The sequence below is a fragment of the Phocoena sinus genome, chromosome 12 (genome assembly GCF_008692025.1).
Source record: "Phocoena sinus isolate mPhoSin1 chromosome 12, mPhoSin1.pri, whole genome shotgun sequence".
NCBI classification, from domain to species: Eukaryota; Metazoa; Chordata; class Mammalia; order Artiodactyla; family Phocoenidae; genus Phocoena; species Phocoena sinus.
In genome coordinates this window covers 83,734,532-83,756,050 of record NC_045774.1, presented here as the reverse complement: position 1 = coordinate 83,756,050, position 21,519 = coordinate 83,734,532, and the positions used below count along the sequence as shown (strand labels likewise).

General features: G+C 38.5%; 1 protein-coding gene across 1 annotated transcript in view; it reads left to right on the top strand.

Moving 5' to 3' along the window:
- COL19A1 (collagen type XIX alpha 1 chain) overlaps positions 1-21,519 on the top strand; it is a 356,422-nt gene that overhangs the window by 68,878 nt on the left and 266,025 nt on the right. The window contains exons 9-10 of the mRNA XM_032650897.1: positions 15,990-16,034; positions 18,636-18,680. Of these exons, the coding sequence (XP_032506788.1) occupies positions 15,990-16,034; positions 18,636-18,680 (90 nt within the window). The remainder of the gene's footprint in view (positions 1-15,989; positions 16,035-18,635; positions 18,681-21,519) is intronic.

The window sequence follows — 21,519 nt, the reverse complement described above, 5'->3', positions numbered from 1 at the left end:
TGTCATTTTTCCCTTGCTGCTTTCAATAACTTTTGTTTGTCTTTAATTTTTGCCAGTTTGATTACTATGTGTCTCAGCGTGTGTCTCCTTGGGTTTATCCTGTATGCGACTCGCTGTGCTTCCTGGACTTGGGTGGCTATTTCCTTTCCCATGTTAGGGAAGTTTTCTACTATAATCTCTTCAAATACTTTCTTGGGTCCTTTCTCTCTCTCTTCTCCTTCTGGAACCCCTATAATGCGAATGTTGTTGCATTTAATGTTGTCCCAGAGGTGTCTTAGGCTGTCTTCAGTTCTTTTCCTTCTTTTTTCTCTCTTCTGTTCTGCAGCAGTGAATTCCACCATTCTGTCTTCCAGGTCACTTATCTATTCTTCTGCCTTAGTTATTCTCCTATTGATTCCTTCTAGTGTAGTTTTCATTTCAGTTATTGTATTGTTCATCTCTGTTTGTTTGTTCTTTAATTCTTCTAGGTCTTCGTTAAACATTTCTTGCATCTTCTAGCTCTTTGCCTCCATTCTTTTTTCAAGGTCCTGGATCATCTTCACTATCATTCTGAATTCTTTTTCTGGAAGGTTGCCTATCTCCACTTCATTTAGTTGTTTTTTTGGGGAGTTTTATCTTGTTCCTTCCTCTGGTACATAGCCCTCTGCCTTTTCATCTTGTCTGTCTTTCTGTGAATGTCATTTTTGTTCCACAGGCTGCAGGATTGTACTCCTTCTTGCTTCTGCTGTCTGCCCTCTGGTCTAGACTTCTTTATTGTGGGGTGTAAAATAAGATTTAATCGGGTTTACACAATGAATAAAGGGAAAGTGGATAAAATTCTCCTGTTATATTTTAAAACAGAATTTACTAAGATTGGTATAAAATACTGTTAATTGGGGCTTCCCTGGTGGGGAAGTGGTTAAGAATGCACCTGCCAATGCAGGAGACATGGGTTCGAGCCCTGGTCCGGGAAGTTGCTCCCACGTGCCGTGGAGCAACTAAGCCCGTGTTCCACAACTACTGAGCCTGCGTGCCACAACTACTGAAGCCCGGGCACCTAGAGCCCCTGCGCTGCAATAAGAGAAGCCACCCTAATGAGAAGGTGAAGCACCACAACAAAGAGTAGCCCCCACTCGCTGCAACTAGAGAAAGCCCGTGTGCAGCAACAAAGACAGAACTCAGCCAAAAAATAAATAAATACATAAAATAAGTCTAAAACTAAATACTGTTAATTGAATTTGGTGCAATGAGGTGACATCTCTTGGATCCTATTTGTGGAAACCAGGCCTAAGGTGCTACTAACTGGCTGTGGAGGAGACGCTTAGCTCTGAAAAGGAGTTCTCAGCAGGTGAGACTCAGTTCAGGAGCTAGAGAGTCATCAAGAGGCTCAACTGCTACAGACGTTGATCAAATCAATCTTCATCAAGGACCGTGAGAGTAAGAAAGCAGCAGGCTGGGAAGTTAAACATGCAAGCCAAGGAATTCTCCAGAAAAAAATAGAGTTTCTTAGAAAAGCAAGGGTATTTGGGGCTGAGTGAAGGAGCTGGAGCAAGATGTGGTGTTCCAGGCAAACACAACCCAGAATTAAAGATGCTGTTGCTTTTCCTAGAAGCCCAGATCTGTAGAAAGAATTTCATGAGATGATTCATCCAACACTCCACTTAAAGTAAAACTGCAGTAGATATAAGGGAATATACTAGCTAGCAGTGAATCACTTGGATGTAGTAATTCTGGGAATGGAAAGCCTCAGCCCTTTGGGCCCATTTGGTCAAACTGGTGACAAGAGTGAGTCTCACAAGATCTGTGTGAAGACGCTGTCTCCAGGGAACTTAAAAGCTGAAGTGTCCATCGACAGATCAATGGATAAAGAAGATGTGGCACATATATTCAATGGACTATTACTCAGCCATAAAAAGAAATGAAATTGAGTTATTTATAGTGAGGTGGATGGACCTAGAGTCTGTCATACAGAGTGAAGTAAGTCAGAAAGAGAAAAACAAATACTATATGCTAACACATATATATGGAATGTAAAAAAAAAAAGGTTCTGATGAAACTAGGGGCAGTACAGGAATAAAGACACAGATGTAGAGAATGGACTTGAGGACATGGGGAGGGAGGGGGAAGGGTAAACTGGGACAAAGTGAGAGTGTCATGGACGTATAAATACACTACCAAATGTAAAATAGATAGCTAGTGGGAAGCAGCTGCATAGCATAGGGAGATCAGCTCGGTGTTGTGACCACCTAGAGGGGTGGGATAGGGAGGGTGGGAGGGAGACGCAAGAGGGAGGGGATATGGGGATATATGTATACGTATAGCTGATTCACTTTGTTATACAGCAGAAACTAACACACCATTGTAAAGCAATTATACTCCAATAAAGATGTTAAAAAAAAAAAAGCTAACGTGGTGAAGGAGAGGCCGTATCCATGGTACTCTAAAACCAATGCACACTGTCCTGGCAAACTCTCTCTCATGTTTCCCCAAGCAGTCTCCACAAGTTTAATTTACTTGAGTCGCTCTCAGAGAGCCTCACAGACAATCAGAGAATTTGTTCAGCTTCCTGTGGTGCTAACCATGGTATCAGGCTGCACTTAGCTCTTGGGTCCTGGTGTCAGGCATCTTCAGGGGCCTTCCGAACATCTGTGGAATCACCAAGTCTTTGACCGTATCCTCTCTTCAAGGGCACAGTCACTGGTGGTGCCAGGTCTACTTCTAACTTGTCACTTCATTTAGCTGTTAAAGGTGTATAACACTCATCAGTGAAGAAATGTCACCTCAAGAGCATTTTTCTCACTTCTATAATCCACAGGTTACCATTTATTTAAAATATCTCTAATGAATATACACAAAATGAAAATAACAAGAAAGCTACTATGTTATCTATTGGCATGCTTTATAAGTTTTAAATATTTGACTCCAATGAAGATACATCAATTTTTAAAATTTTTTAAATTTCATAAATTTTAGATTATAGTTGTAAAGATGGGCACTTATGTTTGGGGTACAGTACTTCCATTATTTTATGATGAAAATAATTTGATTGATTTTTCTAAGTTTCCAAAGAAAAATTATTCTTAAAGTGTTATGTATCCTCAGAGCCATGTCTCCCAGAGTATGCATACAGCATCCCCGAGCTTGGCCTGGATTCTGCTTCTCAACAGTTGTTATTCTTTGGGGTTCTTTTCTTAGAATTAGAAGTGCTTAAGAGTTCTGTTAAAAAACAAAATAAAAAAAGAATTTGCTTACTTGGAGAAGAACATATGCAAAGTGCCGTAGAACCTATATCTCAGGTAAAATATTCGCAAAGGGAAGGTTTTTTTTAAGGTTTAATATTTAAACTAGAAAACTGATTTATATGAATGGAGGGAAGCCTATTCTGAGCAGAGTAGAGTAGAATTTGTATATTAACTGCACTTTATACTTACATACAATGTGATACAGTAATAAATTAAGTGATTTGCATATAAATCCCATTATCCTAAAATAAACCTACACTTCGAAGTTTGTCGAGGTGATAGCAGTAAACTTTTTAAGTCAAGGCCCTGAACAAAGTATTAGTTTCTTGAGGTGGCATTTTTCTTCTGAGGCCCAGGAGACTTTATGTAATATGGAATCATGGAGACTTTGAAGAAGAAGAACTATAGCATTTAATTATGCTCTTTTGTAATTATAATACGCATCACCTTGTACAGACTTGCATAGACCTTCTAACCTGATAGATACATAGCCTTACTGCCAACACACCACAGAAAAATAACTGTCCCCTTTACGTTTACTCAGCACAGCTAGGATTTTGCCTAACATATTTGGTAAATTTTCTGTTCTGGGTTCAAATAAGAAAATCTACTCTATGTAGCAAGGGTTCTTAGATATTAGTCACTGGTGACTTCCGGTCAGCTTGGTTGGACAGAAGCCACTGTCAGTCAACACAAGTAAATTGGATGGTTAAGTTTCCAAGAGAACTGAGTGGCTTAATGCATGAGATCACACAAGGGCATACACACATATGTCATACACACATACGCACACACACACACACACACACACACACACACAGGTGCTCACAACTCACATCCTCATGATGTGCAGTGGGAAAATGAGATTGGGCCCCTGGAGCAAATCCTGCCCACTGCCCTACCTCCAGACTTCACACTCAAAGCATGCTTGCATTTGCTGCTCGAATATTGCAAATAAAAAATGGCCTCACTCCCTATTTCTCTTGTGTATGTCATGTATCAGATATGTTTTTTGAGAAGTAGGGATAGTTTTTTAAAATAGGAATACTTATCTTCCAATAATCTTAATCCTAATAATGTGATAGTAAAAAATTAAATAAAATAGAGCCTAATTTATGCTAAAACCAATTTTCGATCTGCTGAATTACCTAGAATTTGTCCTAAAGTGTTTATTTTAGTGGGAAAACTTTTGATAAATTTATTTTACTTTTCGTGGGGTAGGTGTGCAGTAAGTGATAGCCCTCACTGTTCTGTCATTCAATTATTAAATACCCAGAGTTATAAACATCTTGGGTTTGAATCCCAGCTCAAATCCTTACTCTGTGTAACTTGGGACATGTCTCTTACAGTTTCTAAGTTTTCTTTTTATGAAATGGGAATTATATTGTACCTACATCTAGTTTTGTCTTAAAGAGTAGATGAAATAATTCATGAGATTGCCAGCTCAGTTGCCAGCTGATAAATAAATATTTGGAAAACAGTAGATATAATTTTAAAAGAAAACAGTTTAATGATTCTCTTATTCTAAACTCTGGCTTACTAAGAGACTAAACTAGAACTCATTTGAGGGAATTTATATTATTTATTCAAAATATATTGAATGGAAACGTTAAAATAAAAGTCACATATCTTAGAAAACTTTGACTTCTTAAAACAAACTGGATATTAGGAATCTAATGAATTTTCAGCCTAACCGAAAAATATGAGTACAAACTTTTTCAATAATAATAATAGTGGCCATTTACTTTATAATTATTATGTGCTAAATACTATCAAGAAACTTCTTTACATTATTTCATTCATTCCCCACGGTATCTCTATGAGGTACGATTTTGTTTTTTAATTTTTAAAGTATTTATTGGAAAAATTTCGCCACATGACAATTACTCCATAGCAGTGGGACACACACCTATTTCCACATGACTTCTTCAACAACACATTATTGAGTTTTTCCATTTTCTATTAAATAGGTGAAACATTATACCACATTATTATTTTACTTTCCATGTTTAAAAGTATGAGAGATTATAAGTCATTTATATATGAATTTTTTTCTCTGAAATGCCCTTGCCCTTTCTTTACATTGGATTGTTGTTATTTTTCTTATTGATTTACAAGATCTCTTTACATATATTACCCATTGTCAGATGGCCTGCTATTCTTTTTTTTTTTAACATCTTTATTGGAGTATAATTGCTTTACAATGGTGTGTTAGTTTCTGCTTTATAGCAAAGTGAATCAGTTATACATACACATATGTTCCCATATCTCTTCCCACTTGCGTCTCCCTCTCTCCCACCCTCCCTATCCCACCCATCTAGGTGGTCACAAACCACCTAGCTGATCTCCCTGTGCTATGCTGCTGCTTCCCACTAGCTATCTATTTTACGTTTGGTAGTGTATATATGTCCATGCCACTCTCTCACTTTGTCACAGCTTACCCTTCCCCCTCCCCATATCCTCAAGTCCATTCTCTAGTAGGTCTGTGTCTTTATTCCTGTCTTACCCCTAGGTTCTTCATGACATTTTTTTCCCTTAAATTCCATATATATGTGTTAGCATACGGTATTTGTCTTTCTCTTTCTGGCTTACTTCACTCTGTATGACAGACTCTAGGTCTATCCACCTCATTACAAATAGCTCAATTTTGTTTCTTTTTATGGCTGAGTAATTCCATTGTATATATGTGCCACATCTTCTTTATCCATTCATCCGATGATGGACACTTAGGTTGTTTCCATCTCCGGGCTATTGTAAATAGAGCTGCAATGAACATTTTGGTACATGACCCTTTTTGAATTATGGTTTTCTCAGGGTATATGCCCAGTAGTGGGATTGCTGTCATATGGTAGCTCTATTTGTAGTTTTTTAAGGAACCTCCATACTGTTCTCCATAGTGGCTATACCAATTCACATTCCCACCAGCAGTGCAAAAGTGTTCCCTTTTCTCCACACCCTCTCCAGCATTTATTGTTTCTAGATTTTTTGATGGTGGCCATTCTGACTGGTGTGAGATGATATCTCATTGTAGTTTTGATTTGCATTTCTATGGGGTACGATTTATCATCACTGTTTCACAGATGGAGAAATTTCCCCAAAGTTTCATCGCTAACTACTAATGAAGTCAGGATTTGAATCTCTACCCACGTGAATCCATGGCTCTGGCACCTTTACCGTATTACCTTGTCTGAAGTGTCCCTCAAGTGCTCACATTTCCTTTGCAGACAGTTCTGAATTAGATCTTAAATTCATTTATCTGCAGGCTAGGGAGGGAACTGCACAGGGGACTTCCTTCCTTCCCGCTCCAGGGAGGGCTGTGTCCCTTGTCTTGAAATCTATGGACCCTTTTAAAGTCTGCCTATCCTTAGAGATAATTCTCCCAGCCTAAGAAAATTGTGTCCATCTCTTGAAAATCCTCATCATGTGTTTTTCACCAAATGAAAGCATTGTGTCTAGCTTTATTTTCTGAAATAAGTATTATGAAAACAATGCAGTTTTATTTTGTCTCATTTCCAAATTATATTTAAAATATGCTTCCAAACTTCCCAAACTTGACTCTCTGGAGATCCTGTCTGACCTCCATGCAGGCCCATCATGGCCACACTGTCCAGATAAACCTTACCTCAGTGCCTAATCTAGAAACTTCTCTATTTATGCCCTCCTCCAAATATGCTTTTGATATTATATATATATATATGTGTGTGTAAATTTTATATTCATTTGATCAAATATATCTATAAATTGTATATTTACTTGATCAAAAATACAAGTGTTTCATCTAGTACCGTGATGTTCTTTTTTTAAAAAAATCAAACTTCTAGAGGTAAAAAGCCACGTGCATTAAGGCGCTTAAGAAGTGTATCTGATAGTGTGGTGAGAGAGTTGCCAAGTTGCATGTCTTAAAAATAGCTGGGCTAACTGTCCTCATTAAGAGCTGCTTTGTGTACCGGGTCTTTTCACCATCAACTCTGAAGCCCCAGCTCTTTGCAGGAGGATGAGACCAAACTGGACAGATCCATTGTTCCCTAACTGCCTTTATATTTCTTTTCTGTTGGAAAATGAAATGACGGTGATCTTTGAATCTCGGTTTTCCCTTAAAAAGACATTTTATGAGAAGACTGCACCTTCAGGAAATAAAGGCAGATGCTGTTACAGTTTATGAAAGCGCAGACAAGGCCGGTAGCTGTTGTGAATTATAATGAACTCTGCAACAGCCCTGGTCCAGACGTAGCATTAATGCCTCAGATACTCCGAAACTTACAGGCATTTGTTGAGAAAGCTGAAGAATTTTTTTTTTGTCATTTGGCTTTCTCCCTGCATTATCTAGTTTCATCCAGTTTGCCAGTGAAATTCAGAATTAAGATTAATTTCAGAGTTCTTCCCAAGATCAAAAAAGTTAAAATATCTATTAGTATGTGACAATTTATTGTCCAAATCTCAACACTAAATGAGGAGAAAAAAAAGTACAATACAGCTTTATTCTAAAAATGGGATATTTCCTTTCTGTGAAATTGTCAAGGTTTATAAAACAAGTATGAGCTCCATGTTAGTAGAAGATACCTCTTAAACAGAGAGTCACACACATACTCCTGTATTTCAGAAAATCCTGCAGTGAATAAAGGTATAGTCAAATCTGGACGTAGGATTGAACGTTTTATTATAACCAATTTCTATTCATGGTTAAAATGGCCACAAAGAAAACAGTTTTGTCAGCCTGCTTCTTGACCTCACTTACTACAGTTACAAGAATAAGACTTGAATTATCAGTGAAAAATGACTGTCTTTACCTGGAGTAAGTCTCATTTAATTGTCTTATCTGTGGGCAGTATATTGATACAAGATAGCACTAAAATAAGCAGAAACCCGAGAAGGACAGAGGTAATAGAAGGATAGGAAAAAGAAAAAGAGGTTTGCTCACTCTGCAGTTGAGTTTATTTCTTAATGGTTTCTTATTCCCTCCTAATGCCTTCCACTCGCACCCCAAGTGGAGCAGTTGGCAGAGAACACAACAGATGGATAACAGGCATAACACATGCAGTGGATCTGGCACCCCGGCACTCGACTTTTATTTGCTAAACGGTTAGCCAGATTTTAAGAAGCTAGTCTACTAATGTTCCTATTTGGTTTAATGCACTGTGAGAATCTAGCACACAAATATTAAAATATTGCCATAAAAAAGATCACACAGTCTCTGTTTCTCTGCATAGTTTAGTGGCTAATTATTTTAATCTTTTCAAAAAAACTTTTATTGAAGTAGAGAGTTGATTTACAATGTTGTGTTAATTTCTGCTATACAGCAGACTGATTCAATTATACACATATATACATTCTTTTTCATATTCTTTTCCATTATGGTTTATCACAGGATATCGAGTATAGTTCCCTGTGCTATACAGTAGGACCTTGTTATTTATCCATCCTATATACAATAGTTTGTATCTGCTAATCCCAACCTCCCAATCATTCCCTCCCTCACCCTCCCTCACCCTTGGCAACCACAAGTCTGTTTTCTATGTCTGTGGATCTATGTCTGTTTTGTATATAAATTCATTTGTATCATTTTTTTAGATTCCACATGTAAGTGATATTATATTTATCTTTCTCTTTCTGACTTACTTCACTTAGTATGATAATCTCTAGGTCCATCCATGTTGCTGCAAATGGCATTATTTCATTCTCTTTTATGGCTGAGTAATATTCCACACACATACCGCATCTTCTTTATCCATTCATCTGTTGATGGACATCTAGGTTGCTTCCATGCCTTGGCGCTATTGTGAATAGTGCTGCTATGAAAATATGGGTGCGTGTATCTTTTCTAGTTATAGTTTTGTCCTAATTATTTTATTTCTGATGTAGATTACTGAGATACTCAATAGGGAATTTAGAGGTGTAATTGTTATTTTATATAGACGTCTACAAGTTCAGATAATAGAATTTTCTTAATGTGGCTGTGTCTAAAGGAGCTTTTTGCAGCCTAGTCAGGGTTGTCATAGCCTGTGGAAGGTCATGCACGAACTTGTTGGGTAAGAGAAGAAGATTCGAGAGGATGACCACAGTCAGCATCTTCCTTTCCTCCCACCATCACTGCATTTTCACAGATCACTGACTTCACAGCTCAAGAAAAATTGCATCTATTTCATGAATTCTCTTTGGCCACCAGACAGACTTAGCAGCCCTGCACTCTGCTCGTGTAGCGCTTTGTTTACATTACCCACATAGTCTGTGTGTCTTGGTCCCCACTGTGACCTCCTGGAGAACAAGGGCCGGGGATCCCTCTCACACCTTTCACCCCAGCACCTGGCCCAGCGCGTGGCACCTCCTTGGTTCTGCATAATGTTTGTTGAGCTGTTCAGAGCTCAAGTCAATAGAGAAGAGAAACAGAGGATGACTGTTAGAAAACCATGCTGAGGGAGGATTGGAAAGGCCTCCAAAGCCGCGAGGCTTCGGTCCAAATCTCCTGTACTATCTGCAGACGCTCACTTCAGGGAATAGGAGGGCCAGAGACTCTCCCATGTCTGGTGAAGCTGACAGCGGTGCTTCGGGGATGAAACAGAAATAGAGGGAAGAGTGTGCAGCCCCAGAACTGGCTTCCCATTTCCCTTGGAGACAACATGCTCTCCCTTCTCTCTCCAGCACAAATCTCTAGGTGATTTTGCTGCCTTGTCCGCTGTACTAGGTTTGCACATCTCCTGACTTTCTTACAACGTTGCTAAGGCGTGTTCTTCCTCCAGACCTTCACAGCCATTTATCTCAGGTCTAAAGATAAGTAACCAATGCCTTCAATGCATTGAAGCTCCAGTAGAAGTAATTGATACAGAGTAGAACTCTAAATTACTACTAAATTACTACTTCTGACCAGAAATAGTTACCAGTGTCTCACTGTCTCCAAGTAGGAACTTACCGATGACACTGTCATTCTCTTTATATCTTCAATTATCTCCTGTTAGAATACTTGATTCAGATGTCAGTTACCCCACTCTAGATAGTTCAGTGGATGATTTACACTAAATGTCTTCTGTTTCCCTGGTACTGTTGTGAAGCTTCAAGTTTGCCTAAAGACTGCCTTCCAGCTAGTCTCACAAGAAAGTGAAAAGCCCACACACTCATTCTTAACAGATCCACTAGAAGAAAACCTTACTAATGACATAGGAGCCTAGATTTTGTAGTGTGGTCTTACAACATTGGCCAAGGCTCAATTCCCTAACTTTGCTGTAAGTGGAAAGAAACGTTTACGTCCCCAAACCATTTCAAAATTACTTGTTTTTTATTTGAATAACTCAGCGTGATTTGCACTCCAGTAATTTGAAAAAGGATTGTAAAAATATCCTCTTTGAAAGGAAAACTTAATGACTTTAGTTGACTACAAGTTCAATGTATGTACAAGCAATTTAGCTTTAAAAAAGCAAGTTGTAGTAATGCCGGTGTTGTATAGTATCCAGAACGAGGTGTGTGTGTGTATGGGTGCGTATGCCAGTACTCATCTCTGTGTGGTTGAGACCATATCTGGAGTGATGTGCTGAATTCTCAGTGCCACATTTTAAAGGACAGTGTGTGCCCATGGAACAGTGACTATAATATGAAGGGACTCCACACTATCGTTTGAAAAATGATTGGATTACTGAATAGGCTTAATGGTGACACAAAGGGATGTCATGTATAAGTCCCATACGATATTTGTCCTGTGTGAAATAAGACCAATGGGCAGAAATTTGGGAAAGGTTAATTTGGGTTCAGAAGGCATTGCTTCAATATCCATACATCAAATTGTTTTGTTTTGCTCTCCACAATGCAAATTAAACAGCAAACTAGCCTGACTTTAAGAAGCTTTCAATAGGGTCAGTGCCTTAGCAGATTCTTTGGTGGAGCTGGTGGATACAAATGTATAAATTTACACCTGTCCCTGTATTTCAGAATACCCACCCTGCTTGTTCTCTAGGTGTGTGCCCTTGCATGTACTTGTGTGCACACAGATACACTCAGGTTAATAGTTTTTGAGAAAGTAGATGTTGGGTTCAGCTGCTGCTAACTCCCCACATTTATATTACTATGATTAAAACATGTATTGACCATGTATTACTGATGGCTTTCTCTTCTTTGAAATGACCATAAGAATAAGTAATAATAGGGTCTCATTCATTTTTGTTTAAGAATGTTTTAAATTTGCCTTATTCTGAACATTCATGTGATAATATATCCCCATGTGTTAGCTGCATGAAGGATCCAACAAATACAAAGAATTCAAAAAGTCTGAAGTTTTAAACCCTAAGAAGTACATAGATTTTTTACTTAACAATTTATTTCTTGGAATGAAGTCCCAGAATATAGAAGGAAAAAATACTCTTCCCTGAAATAAAAGGACTCTGATTGGACGAGATATCAGAAAAAATATAGGAGGTATATGTTTAATTTCCTGAAATATTTAGTTGAGTGGCAGGAATTTAGAACCATATAAAAATTAAATCCCGAAAGATTATGGCCTGAGTACAGCATGCCTATTGTCGGAATTATAGAGGTCAAGTTAGTGATACACAAAATCATAACCAGATTTACTTTTGGCTGCTTCCTTTACTGGTTTTCATGCTAGGATTCTGGCATTCCACTTCAGATATTTGTTCCAGCTATTTCACTCAAAACTCAATTTAAGTAAATTTACTCTTAATGAATATGAATTAATTAGTGGGAAAATATTGATATACTTCCAAGCGTACAGTAAATTCAAACAGAAGATTGTGTTCCTGGGAAACTTGCTCTAAGTAAAATGATAGGTCAAATTACATTTTTAAATATGGAAACAGTGTTATAAATGGGATCTCAGACTTTTTTTTAAACATCTTTATTGGAGTATAATTGCTTTACAATGGTGCGTTAGTTTCTGCTTTATAACACAGTGAATCAGCTATGCATATACAAATATCCCCATATCTCCTCTCTCTTGCATCTCCCTCCCAGTCTCCCTATCCCACCCCTCTAGGTGGTCACAAAGCACTGAGCTGATCTCCCTGTGCTATGTGGCTGCTTCCCACTAGCTATCTATTTTACATTTGGTAGTCTATATAAGTCCATGCCACTCTCTTACTTCGTCCCAGCTTACCCTTCCCCCTCCCCATGTCCTCAAGTCCATTCTCTACATCTGCAGGATCTCAGACTTTTTATTTTATTTTATTTATTTATTTATTTATTTATTTATTTTGCGATACGCGGGCCTCTCACTGCTGTGGCCTCTCCCATTGCGGAGCACAGGCTCCGGACGCGCAGGCTCAGCGGCCATGGCCCACGGGCCCAGCCGCTCCACGTCATGCAGGATCCTCCTGGACCGGGGCATGAACCCGTGTCCCCTGCATCGGCAGGTGGACTCTCAACCACTGCGCCACCAGGGAAGCCCCAGGATCTCAGACTTTTTAATCAAAGTCTGAATGCCTAACTTTTAAAAGAAAAAATCGCCAAAACAGAGTATATAACTTTCTATTTTCCAGGCTTGGGTCTAGTTATAAGGGAATTTTCATTTACCTGCTTAATCTGCCTTTCTTTGCTTGGTCTCCTTGGTACTAGGTTTGCAAACTACAGCCCTAGGGAGTGTGATTCTTTATTAAATGTCTTTCAGACAGCATGTATTTCCTGCATAAGAAAAGACATTGATTCCAATGTCAAAGAAATCAGGAAAACTAATAATTTATCTTGTATGCCTAGCTGTGCTTACTTCCGGGAAACGAGCAGTGATTAAAAAGGAGGTAAAAGGAAATCCTTTGATCAGCTTTTCAGAAAGCCACCAGCTGCTCTTAAATCACACTTAAGTTTTTTTCCAAAAGCTTTCCAAAGAGGTTACTTTGAATTCTGGAAAGGACTTTTTAGGTTACTCTGTGAAGTTGAAGACACGCTCTGTATTACACTAATGCCATGGCATCGATGCTATCAGCAGCAATGTTAGATTTTGCCCTGCTTTATATTACACGTATCCATACATTGCCCATCTGGAGCTTGAATCTGTAATACGAAAGGGACGCAGGCCCTTTGATGGAAAAACCTGTAATAGAAAGTATATGCCAGAGGAACAAATTTTGAAAGTTATAGTAGATACAGGAAACATTGATTATGATTTTCTTTCAATAATGGGCTAAAGTATTGATGGGAAGCCAAAAAAGAGGCTTCTTATTTCCTCCTGTGCTGAGACTGGGAGCACCGAGGGACAGCAAGAGTTTAGAAAAAACAGCTAATGTCTGCTCATCCAGTAATTTTAGGCAGGCATTTATTTGTTGGATAGAATTCAATTTGACCCCAAGCTGCATGGGCACCAGAGCTTTGAAACTGTGATTCAGAGTAAAGAAGGGCTCATTCTGTTGACATAAATTAGGTTTCAGATAAAGTCCTGACAGGAGAAACATAGTCTGTTAATCTGTTAAACAAAATTTTGCTCTTTAAGACTATATTCTTCTTTAGTTGTTATGCTACTTAGTAGTTGTTTTTTTTTTTGAGATATAGTCAGAAACGAATATGCTAAGTTATCCTTCAGACTGGAAAAATGACAAATGATTTTACATGATTATAAGTTTCTATGTCAGACATCTCTGGTAACTTTGAGAAAATCTGTGAGAAGAAAATAAATTGGTTTCTGAATACCAAAGTTACAGACTTTAAGCTTCAAAAGTTTCCCAGTATCTCAAAATCTTTCATATGTTGTTGTATCGCGTGAAGCCAACTCATTTCCTGGAAGAGTAATCAGTGGTGTCCATTGGGTTATCCATGGAGCTTAGAATTATGTTTACAAAACAAATTTTGGGTCAGGAAAGAGCAGAGACCAATTAACACTGGCCATAGGAAAATATTTTAATTGCAACAATCGTAAAACCAGTGTCCATTAAAGAGAGAAACATTCTTCCTGTCAAGGAAGAATGGTACCCAGTTGACAGTGCATCTGGGTGTGACCCTAACCTGACATGTGCCAGAGGTGGCCCTTTAGGTGCCAGTCTTTGGAGCACATGACACATAGGAGTGAGCTGTGAGCAAAGAAAAAGGGAAGGAGCTACTGACATTGCTTTCCTTTTTCCAAAAAGTATTTTTGGCAGTGTAGACTGTGTCAATGTACCTTACCAGATTGCAAACCATATATTGTTATTGTGTGTAACTTGTAATATGATGTAAAACATTATATTGGACCAACCAGTGAAAATAATTCTGCTCCTCATGGACAAGTGGACATACTTCTGTGATGAGTAACGGCTCAGTTTCCATAGAATGTTCCCTGGTGTCAAAAACTTAATGTGCTTTGACTTTCACTTTATTAAGTGAAATGGGAAGTTTCTAATATATTTGTGGGATGCCTCAGGTCTAGAACTATAACAACTTTTTAAATGATAGAAATATATTTATTACATAGATAAGTACACTGTATTTTACTGATGCCTCAACACTTGGCCACAAAGTTTTGCCTTTAGTGTTTAGTATATTCTGTGATGCTAGCAGTTACACTGTACAGCACAGATAATTTAATCTAGTCAAAGAAAAGCCTTAGTCTTTAAAATATGTTGTGTATATAGCAGTACACTGCTGGAAAAAATGACTAAGCCTTTCCAAAAATGTATTAATTAATGAAACAATAATGATCTCTTTAGGCTTAAACAGAACATATTATTGCTATTTTAAAATTTGAAGATATGATTTTTTTCTTCATATATTTTATTTTTAAAACTCTAAGAAGTGGTGTCTAACTTCATTTTACGTAACACTTTAAAAATAAGCTGTTGTTTCATAAATGTTTGCTAGAAATAAAGCGGGTCAGTAGAATGTTAGTTTATTTTGAGCTTTCTAAACCTGGAAATTTGGGAGCCCAAGTCACATCCTTGAAGCAGCAGAATTCCTGAGGCTCCACTGGGAATGTGCACATCCTCCCAGGAGTATCTTGTTCTAGCTTGTGTGCCATTTGCAAACCAGACTTGTCAAAGAGATGGCCCATGAATTCCAGTAATGGAAACTGATAGGCATCTGCTGAAAAACCTTTGTACCCGACACAGGAACCAGATGGATGGAAAGAACTCAAAGTTCTCCCAAGGAACTGTTTCAAGTAGAACGGCATTGGGCACGTCTTCAAAACTGATCTAAAGGCAATCAACGGGAATGAGAAAGAAAGTAGATATGCTTTATATCTATAAAAATATTTTATATATATGTATATATTTAGTTTTTAGATAAGAGGTCACTTACAAGCCAGAATGAAATCTTTTCCATGAGACAGTGCAGGTGGGTGATTAGGTGTGCAGAGATGAAGTAGGTGAACTTGAATTCCAGGTCTGTATCCCGATTGTGTAATCATCCATAAGAAGATGGTCATAATAGTTGTATCTACCTGATAGATGTGTTGTGAGAACAGTGCCTGGTCCATAGACAGCCTGTGTCAGATTTTAATATTATGCCCAGAGGTTTAAAAGAGAGAAAATAAAATGAAGGGCACTAAGTGGCACGTGGGAAAGCATGAGCTGTGCAGTCTGAGAGACCTCCATTCAAATCTTCGGTGATGCTCCTAGTTGGTGACTGTGAGCATGCTACCGAACCGCTCAGAGCCTCTATTTTCTTATTTTCTGAATGCAAGTACTAGTCCTGGAGTTGGGAGATGAAGGATGGGTGCGAAGCCCCCTGTACCCCTGTACTTGATACACATTCAGCATTAGGCTGCCTTTCCTCCCAGCCTAGAACAAGTTGTTAAAAAAACACAAAAATTTCTTTATTCACTTGTTTTTTGTGGCTAACAAAATTTATTCTGTGTATTTCTTTTAGGGCGAAAATGGTTTACATGGAGCTCCAGGCTTACCTGGTCAAAAGGTAAAGAGATTTTTAATGTTTCATATTAGTTAAGAACTTTAACATCTTGAAAGTTGAATGTGTACATAAATATAGTGAAGATTTAGAAAATGTGTTTGATGAAATTGAATTCCCTGAGTCAACCAGCACTTGAACCTCCTTTCCAAAGAGAGCCCATGGAAGCGATCCCTTCTCAAAGGACCTACTTTAGGAGGGAGCTTTATCGGAGAGGTTTAGCCATATGCTCCTCTGGAGAAGTGGGCAATGATGCTTCATGGGGGCCCGGGGAGTGAGCACAGCTGCTCTGGGAATGTTTTCACTGTTGAGTCTAAAATGAAGACTGGAACAGGCTTTACTACCTTTGACAGTGTGTGGTTACTTCTTTTCCTTTTTGTATTTCCCAGATTGAGCTAAACATAATGGTTACAATGATATAAAACATTAAATATTACAAAGATGCTACAACTAATCTCTTCAAAAAATTCTTTCAGAATGATAAATTCATAATCAGTAGGGATTTTTGCATTGGCTAGGGTGCTTCTTTCTGGGCCTAGAATCTTTCTCCTTACCAAGGTAAATTTCATTTCACCCCTTTATTGTCCATGGGCTGATTTTTCCTCCTGGGAAGAAATATGATTGTAGGTGACCAGCATTACTGGAAACACAGAGACTGGTTTATTCCAGTTTCCTGAAGGGATAGGGAGCCCCTTCAGGTGGCGCCAGCTGTCATGATACCACCCAGATAATCCCACCACAGGGGAGAGCATTATTGGTGCAATATTAGATGCCCACCAAAGCCAAGCATATCATTTCTATGCTCTGGAGAAGTTTTACAGATCTTAGCAACAGGAAGTCAGAAGTTACTGTCGCATCTAGGTTTTACTCTGTAGCTAAAAATTACCGTTAAAAAGATATGCACGTATTTGTAGTTACAGTTTTTGAAAAATCTTCCTTTACTTACTTGATGAAGATACTAAGATTGAACTGGCAGTGATGAAATGGCAAGCTTCTGCACTTCTTCACAGCAGTTCTAGACAAAACCCATTGATACAGCGGGTGCTGCATCTGTGAGTCGAGTTGCCAGCCAAGGGATGTGTAGATTTATCTTCTGGGAAACAGTTTAGGACCTTCCAGCAGCTGTTTATGGTGGCTGCCTCATGCTGGCATTGTGGCCGATGTACTGCGGTGTTCAGCAGCTTTGTGTCAGCTTGAATTAACAGATCAAGTTAAAGTCTATATTTTAGGAAAAGTGGTAGGAAAAAGATAGACCACACATTCAGTGGCAAATATACCCAAATACTAACTTACTTTCTTTCCTGTACCTTTTTTGAAGGTAGATAAAGCAGAAGTAATTATTATTATTATTTTAAATTAAATTTATTTTATTTTGGCTGCGTTGGGTCTTCGTTGCTGCACGTGGGCTTTCTCTAGCTGCAGCGAGCGGGGACTACTCTTCATTGCAGTGCGTGGGCTTCTCATTGCAGTGACTTCTCTTGTTGCGGAGCACGGGCTGTAGAGCGCAGGCTCAGCAGTTGTGATGCACGGGCTTAGTTGCTCCGCGGCATGTGGGATCTTCCCTGGCCAGGGCTCGAACCCATGTCCCCTGCATTGGCAGGCGGATTCGTAACCACTGCGCCACCAGAAGCCCCGGAAGTAATGACTTAATCGGGTGTGTGTGTATGTGTCATCGGGTGTATGAGTACATGTATAATATATGCATAGTAAAAAAGCAGGCATTCCTTTTCTTACATACAAATTTTAATTACATTAAGTGTCACCTTGTTTGAAGCACTGCAGATAAAAACTGGAGATAAGAAACCCTCCATCCCTCATCTCGGTTTACTGACCGCTTCCTGTGGGTGGAGGGGTGGGTATGACCCACCCCCAGCATTCCCTTGCTGGCTACGCTGTTGTGAGTGCCTGATGTATATTTGCTGTTCAATGAATATTTGTTGATCGTGTGAATGAAACATCAGTACTCTAAATATCTGTGCAGAGTTAAGTGGGAAAATAAGCTTGTCAGATCAGAGAGGTTTTACTTGAAGAACAGGGGGTTTATACCTCTCAGAAACAACATGATGAGTGAGAGCCCACACCCGTTCTGTGCTGGAGAGGCAGGCCATCTGGGTGGGAAAGAGCCTGGCGCCGGTGTCAGAGCCAGAGCCCGAACCCTGGCCTCGTTCATCACACACCTCTCCCTGGGACGGTCTTCCATGGAAGTCAGCTTGAGAAGGATGTTTCTACTGGATCTGGTGGAATAAATAGTGGTAGTAATAACAACAGTAATGGCTAAATGAGTCTGTGCCAGGCACGCTATTTGATGCATTCAGTTCTCAAAACACCTATGAGAAAGGTACTTTGGTTGCAGAAATTCCGGTCTATGGAGGCTAAATTGCATTGCAAGTAGTGAAGCTATATAGGTTTTACCCTAGAAAATTATTCCTTCAGTGTTTAGAAATGTTTAAATTTTGTATAAGTTAATATTGGCTTCGAGCTTACATTTCAGAAATGGTTTTAATATATACAATTATTGATTTTTCAATATTAGAAACTACGATTATTATTATTACTTGTGTTAAAAGTAGTGCCCGTTATTATACACGTTACATTCCTCTTCTACAGGGAGAGCAAGGCTTCGAAGGTAGCAAAGGAGAAATTGGTGGAAAGGTAAAGATCACTTTTCATACTTATTTGTAAAACTAAATTGTGTTCTTGAAAATATTTTGAACTAGAATATTTAACTTGTTTTTGTGCTTTCCATAAAAGCAATTCAGTGATTTTATAGAAATAATTTAAAATATGTGCTTCACCTAAGGTAGACTTACCATATCGATGACTGTCATAAATCTTTCTACACTTGTTTAGGTGGTAGTTATTTCTACATATTTCTAGATAAATCATAAATAATTCAGACATTTATTAAGCATTATATTTTTGTGCTGCAACATCATTGATGTGCTCATGAAATGTCCAAGTCTAAATAAATGCTTTGTTTTTATGTACACCTAGTTTATCAGTGGAGTTTTTCCTGAGGAAATAAATAAGTAGAACTAACTGTAATAGTCAAGGTCCAACAGAAAAGGGATGGCACATTCAAAATAGAATAGTGTGGAAGAGTTGAATAAAGGGAATGTTTAAAAGGCAGGGGCAACATTTAGGAAAACCGTAAGGATTGTGCAATATCCCAGACTGGGTTATAGGGAACGCCTTAAACCCCGCCAGGTTACTGGTTACCAGACTCAGAGGTAAAGAAAGCCATGTGGAGAGGGCTGCAGGTTGCAGCTGAGAGAAGCTGTTAACCCCTCCATTCAAGCAGTCGTTTCACACATTCACAGCTTTGTACTCAAAGTGTAGAGGATAGAAGTGTCTTAGTCATCTAGAATTTCCCTTCACACAATCATTTGCATCCTTCTGCATTTCATGTGTCTAGTTTTATTTTCAAATAGAACAAAAACAGCACCATTCCTTTGTTTCATGAACTGCCATGTAATTGGACAGCCAGAGAGATCATCTCAGATTAGACTGTGTGGCCTGTGTTGAGTTTGCTGAGCCGTTGTCAGATATTTGCTCCTTCAGTAAGTATTTATAGACAGAATGAGCGTCCATTATTATTATAAGACAAATTACACATGTTGTAAGCTACTTGATAATTACTTTTCCTCACAGAACAGTGAGGGGGAAGGAAGGATAGCCATATAATTATCGTATAATTGAAGAGAAGTCCATTGAGAGATGACTGTTTTTTAAGTGGATCCTCCTTCTTAGGAATCTCTTGAATATTTTTCCTTTAGAATAAACATTATTGCAAGACCATGGCTTTAAATAAATGCTTTACATATTCCTGTTTTATTAATGGGACTTTACCTGTAGGAACAAGTAAGAATAAGCAAGGAAAACAGATATATTCTCTGTAATTTAAAGCCGCCATCTCACTAGAATCTTAGTGGCTATTTTGATATTTTAGATATACGGTTGGTATTGCTTAGTAATAAATAGATTCTCACGGGCTATGAGGTATTGAAAAACATTCAGTACATCTGGCTTCAAAGATTTCCCTTCTAATTCCTCATATCTGTTAACTGTTGCCTTCAAATAGTCCCTGTCACCAAGAGGTGAAAATATTTATGGAGAATATCGTTATCAGGAAGAAATAAGCACCAAGTAGAAAAGACAATGTCTTGAATGAGAATTACAGCTTAAATGGTTTATAGTCAAATGTAAGATTCACATAGCGCTTATGTTAAAAATATGTTCCGCTTTGATTTTTATTTACCATATATGGGATGTTTGAGTTTCTTCAGTGTTACATGCTGTGTATTATGATACATGACCACACATATTTGTCCATAAGATAAATAGTTGATATCCAAGTATTCGTTTCTAGATTAGAAACTTTTTGTTTCTAGATTAAACAAGAAAAGTATGTGAGGCACTCATCTCTGTGTGACACCAGAATGAGATTCTTGGACTGCTTGCAACACAATTTGTTTTCTGAATAAAGACAATCTCATTTGAATTTCAATTCTTTGTGGAAAACTAAATATATAGTGAAAATGAGGCTCACCTTTCTTCTTTAATTACCTTAATGTGGGCCTCTACTGTGTTTAAAATTTGACTGTTTATAAATGACAAAATTCACGAGTTGCAAAATGAAATATTCAGGAAGTTGCTGTTGTTCAGAGATATCATACCTACCAAAGCCACGTGGCTACTGACCAAAAAAGGAAGTTTATCAACTGTCAAAGAGAAAATACCATATGATGGTTTTCAGGTGATATTTCTATAATCCAGTATAAACCACGTAAAGAAATCTGCTGCTTTTCTTTATGGCTAGAAAACTAGCTTTCAGGCCAGCTTGACCCAAGCTGGACTACCACGGGGTTCCTCAGTGTATTGAAGATGCTGCCCTCATTCCAGAAAAGAACCCATGGAACTTGAGCAGGTATAGCAGACCTCATCTGAAAGCATATTCCTGAGTCTGTCTACAGCAGCTTATAACAGGACAGAAAACTCACGCCTCATACCTAAGCAAACACAGTTCAGCCAAGTCAGTCCTAAAGCGAAAATTATTTCAAGGGGTGGTTCTTTCTCTCAAAGATTAGTTTCTGATGCTGGCAAGACTCTCCCAGAGGACAGCTCTCTTCAGGTTTGCCACGTTCTGGTTTATCTTAGGAATGACCTCGCCCCACTGACCTGTTACTGGCTGGAGCATCATTCAGGGATCCCTGGATCCCTGACAGCATAGCCCATGAGGCAGGAGAGGGGATGTCTATATTCTGGCTGAGGAATAGACCCCCAGCTGAGGTCGACATTCTGATTTCTCTGTTTCTATAGGAGTGGTCTTAAACATCCCTTCTTTGGGGGATTTTCCTTAGGTTCCTTTAGTATTACTGTAGATGTTATATGGCTACTACTAGCGGTAAACAAAAATGAAGAGTTCACTCTTCTTTTTAAAAAATTTATTTTATGGAAGTATAGTCGATTTACAATGTTGTGTTAGTTTTTG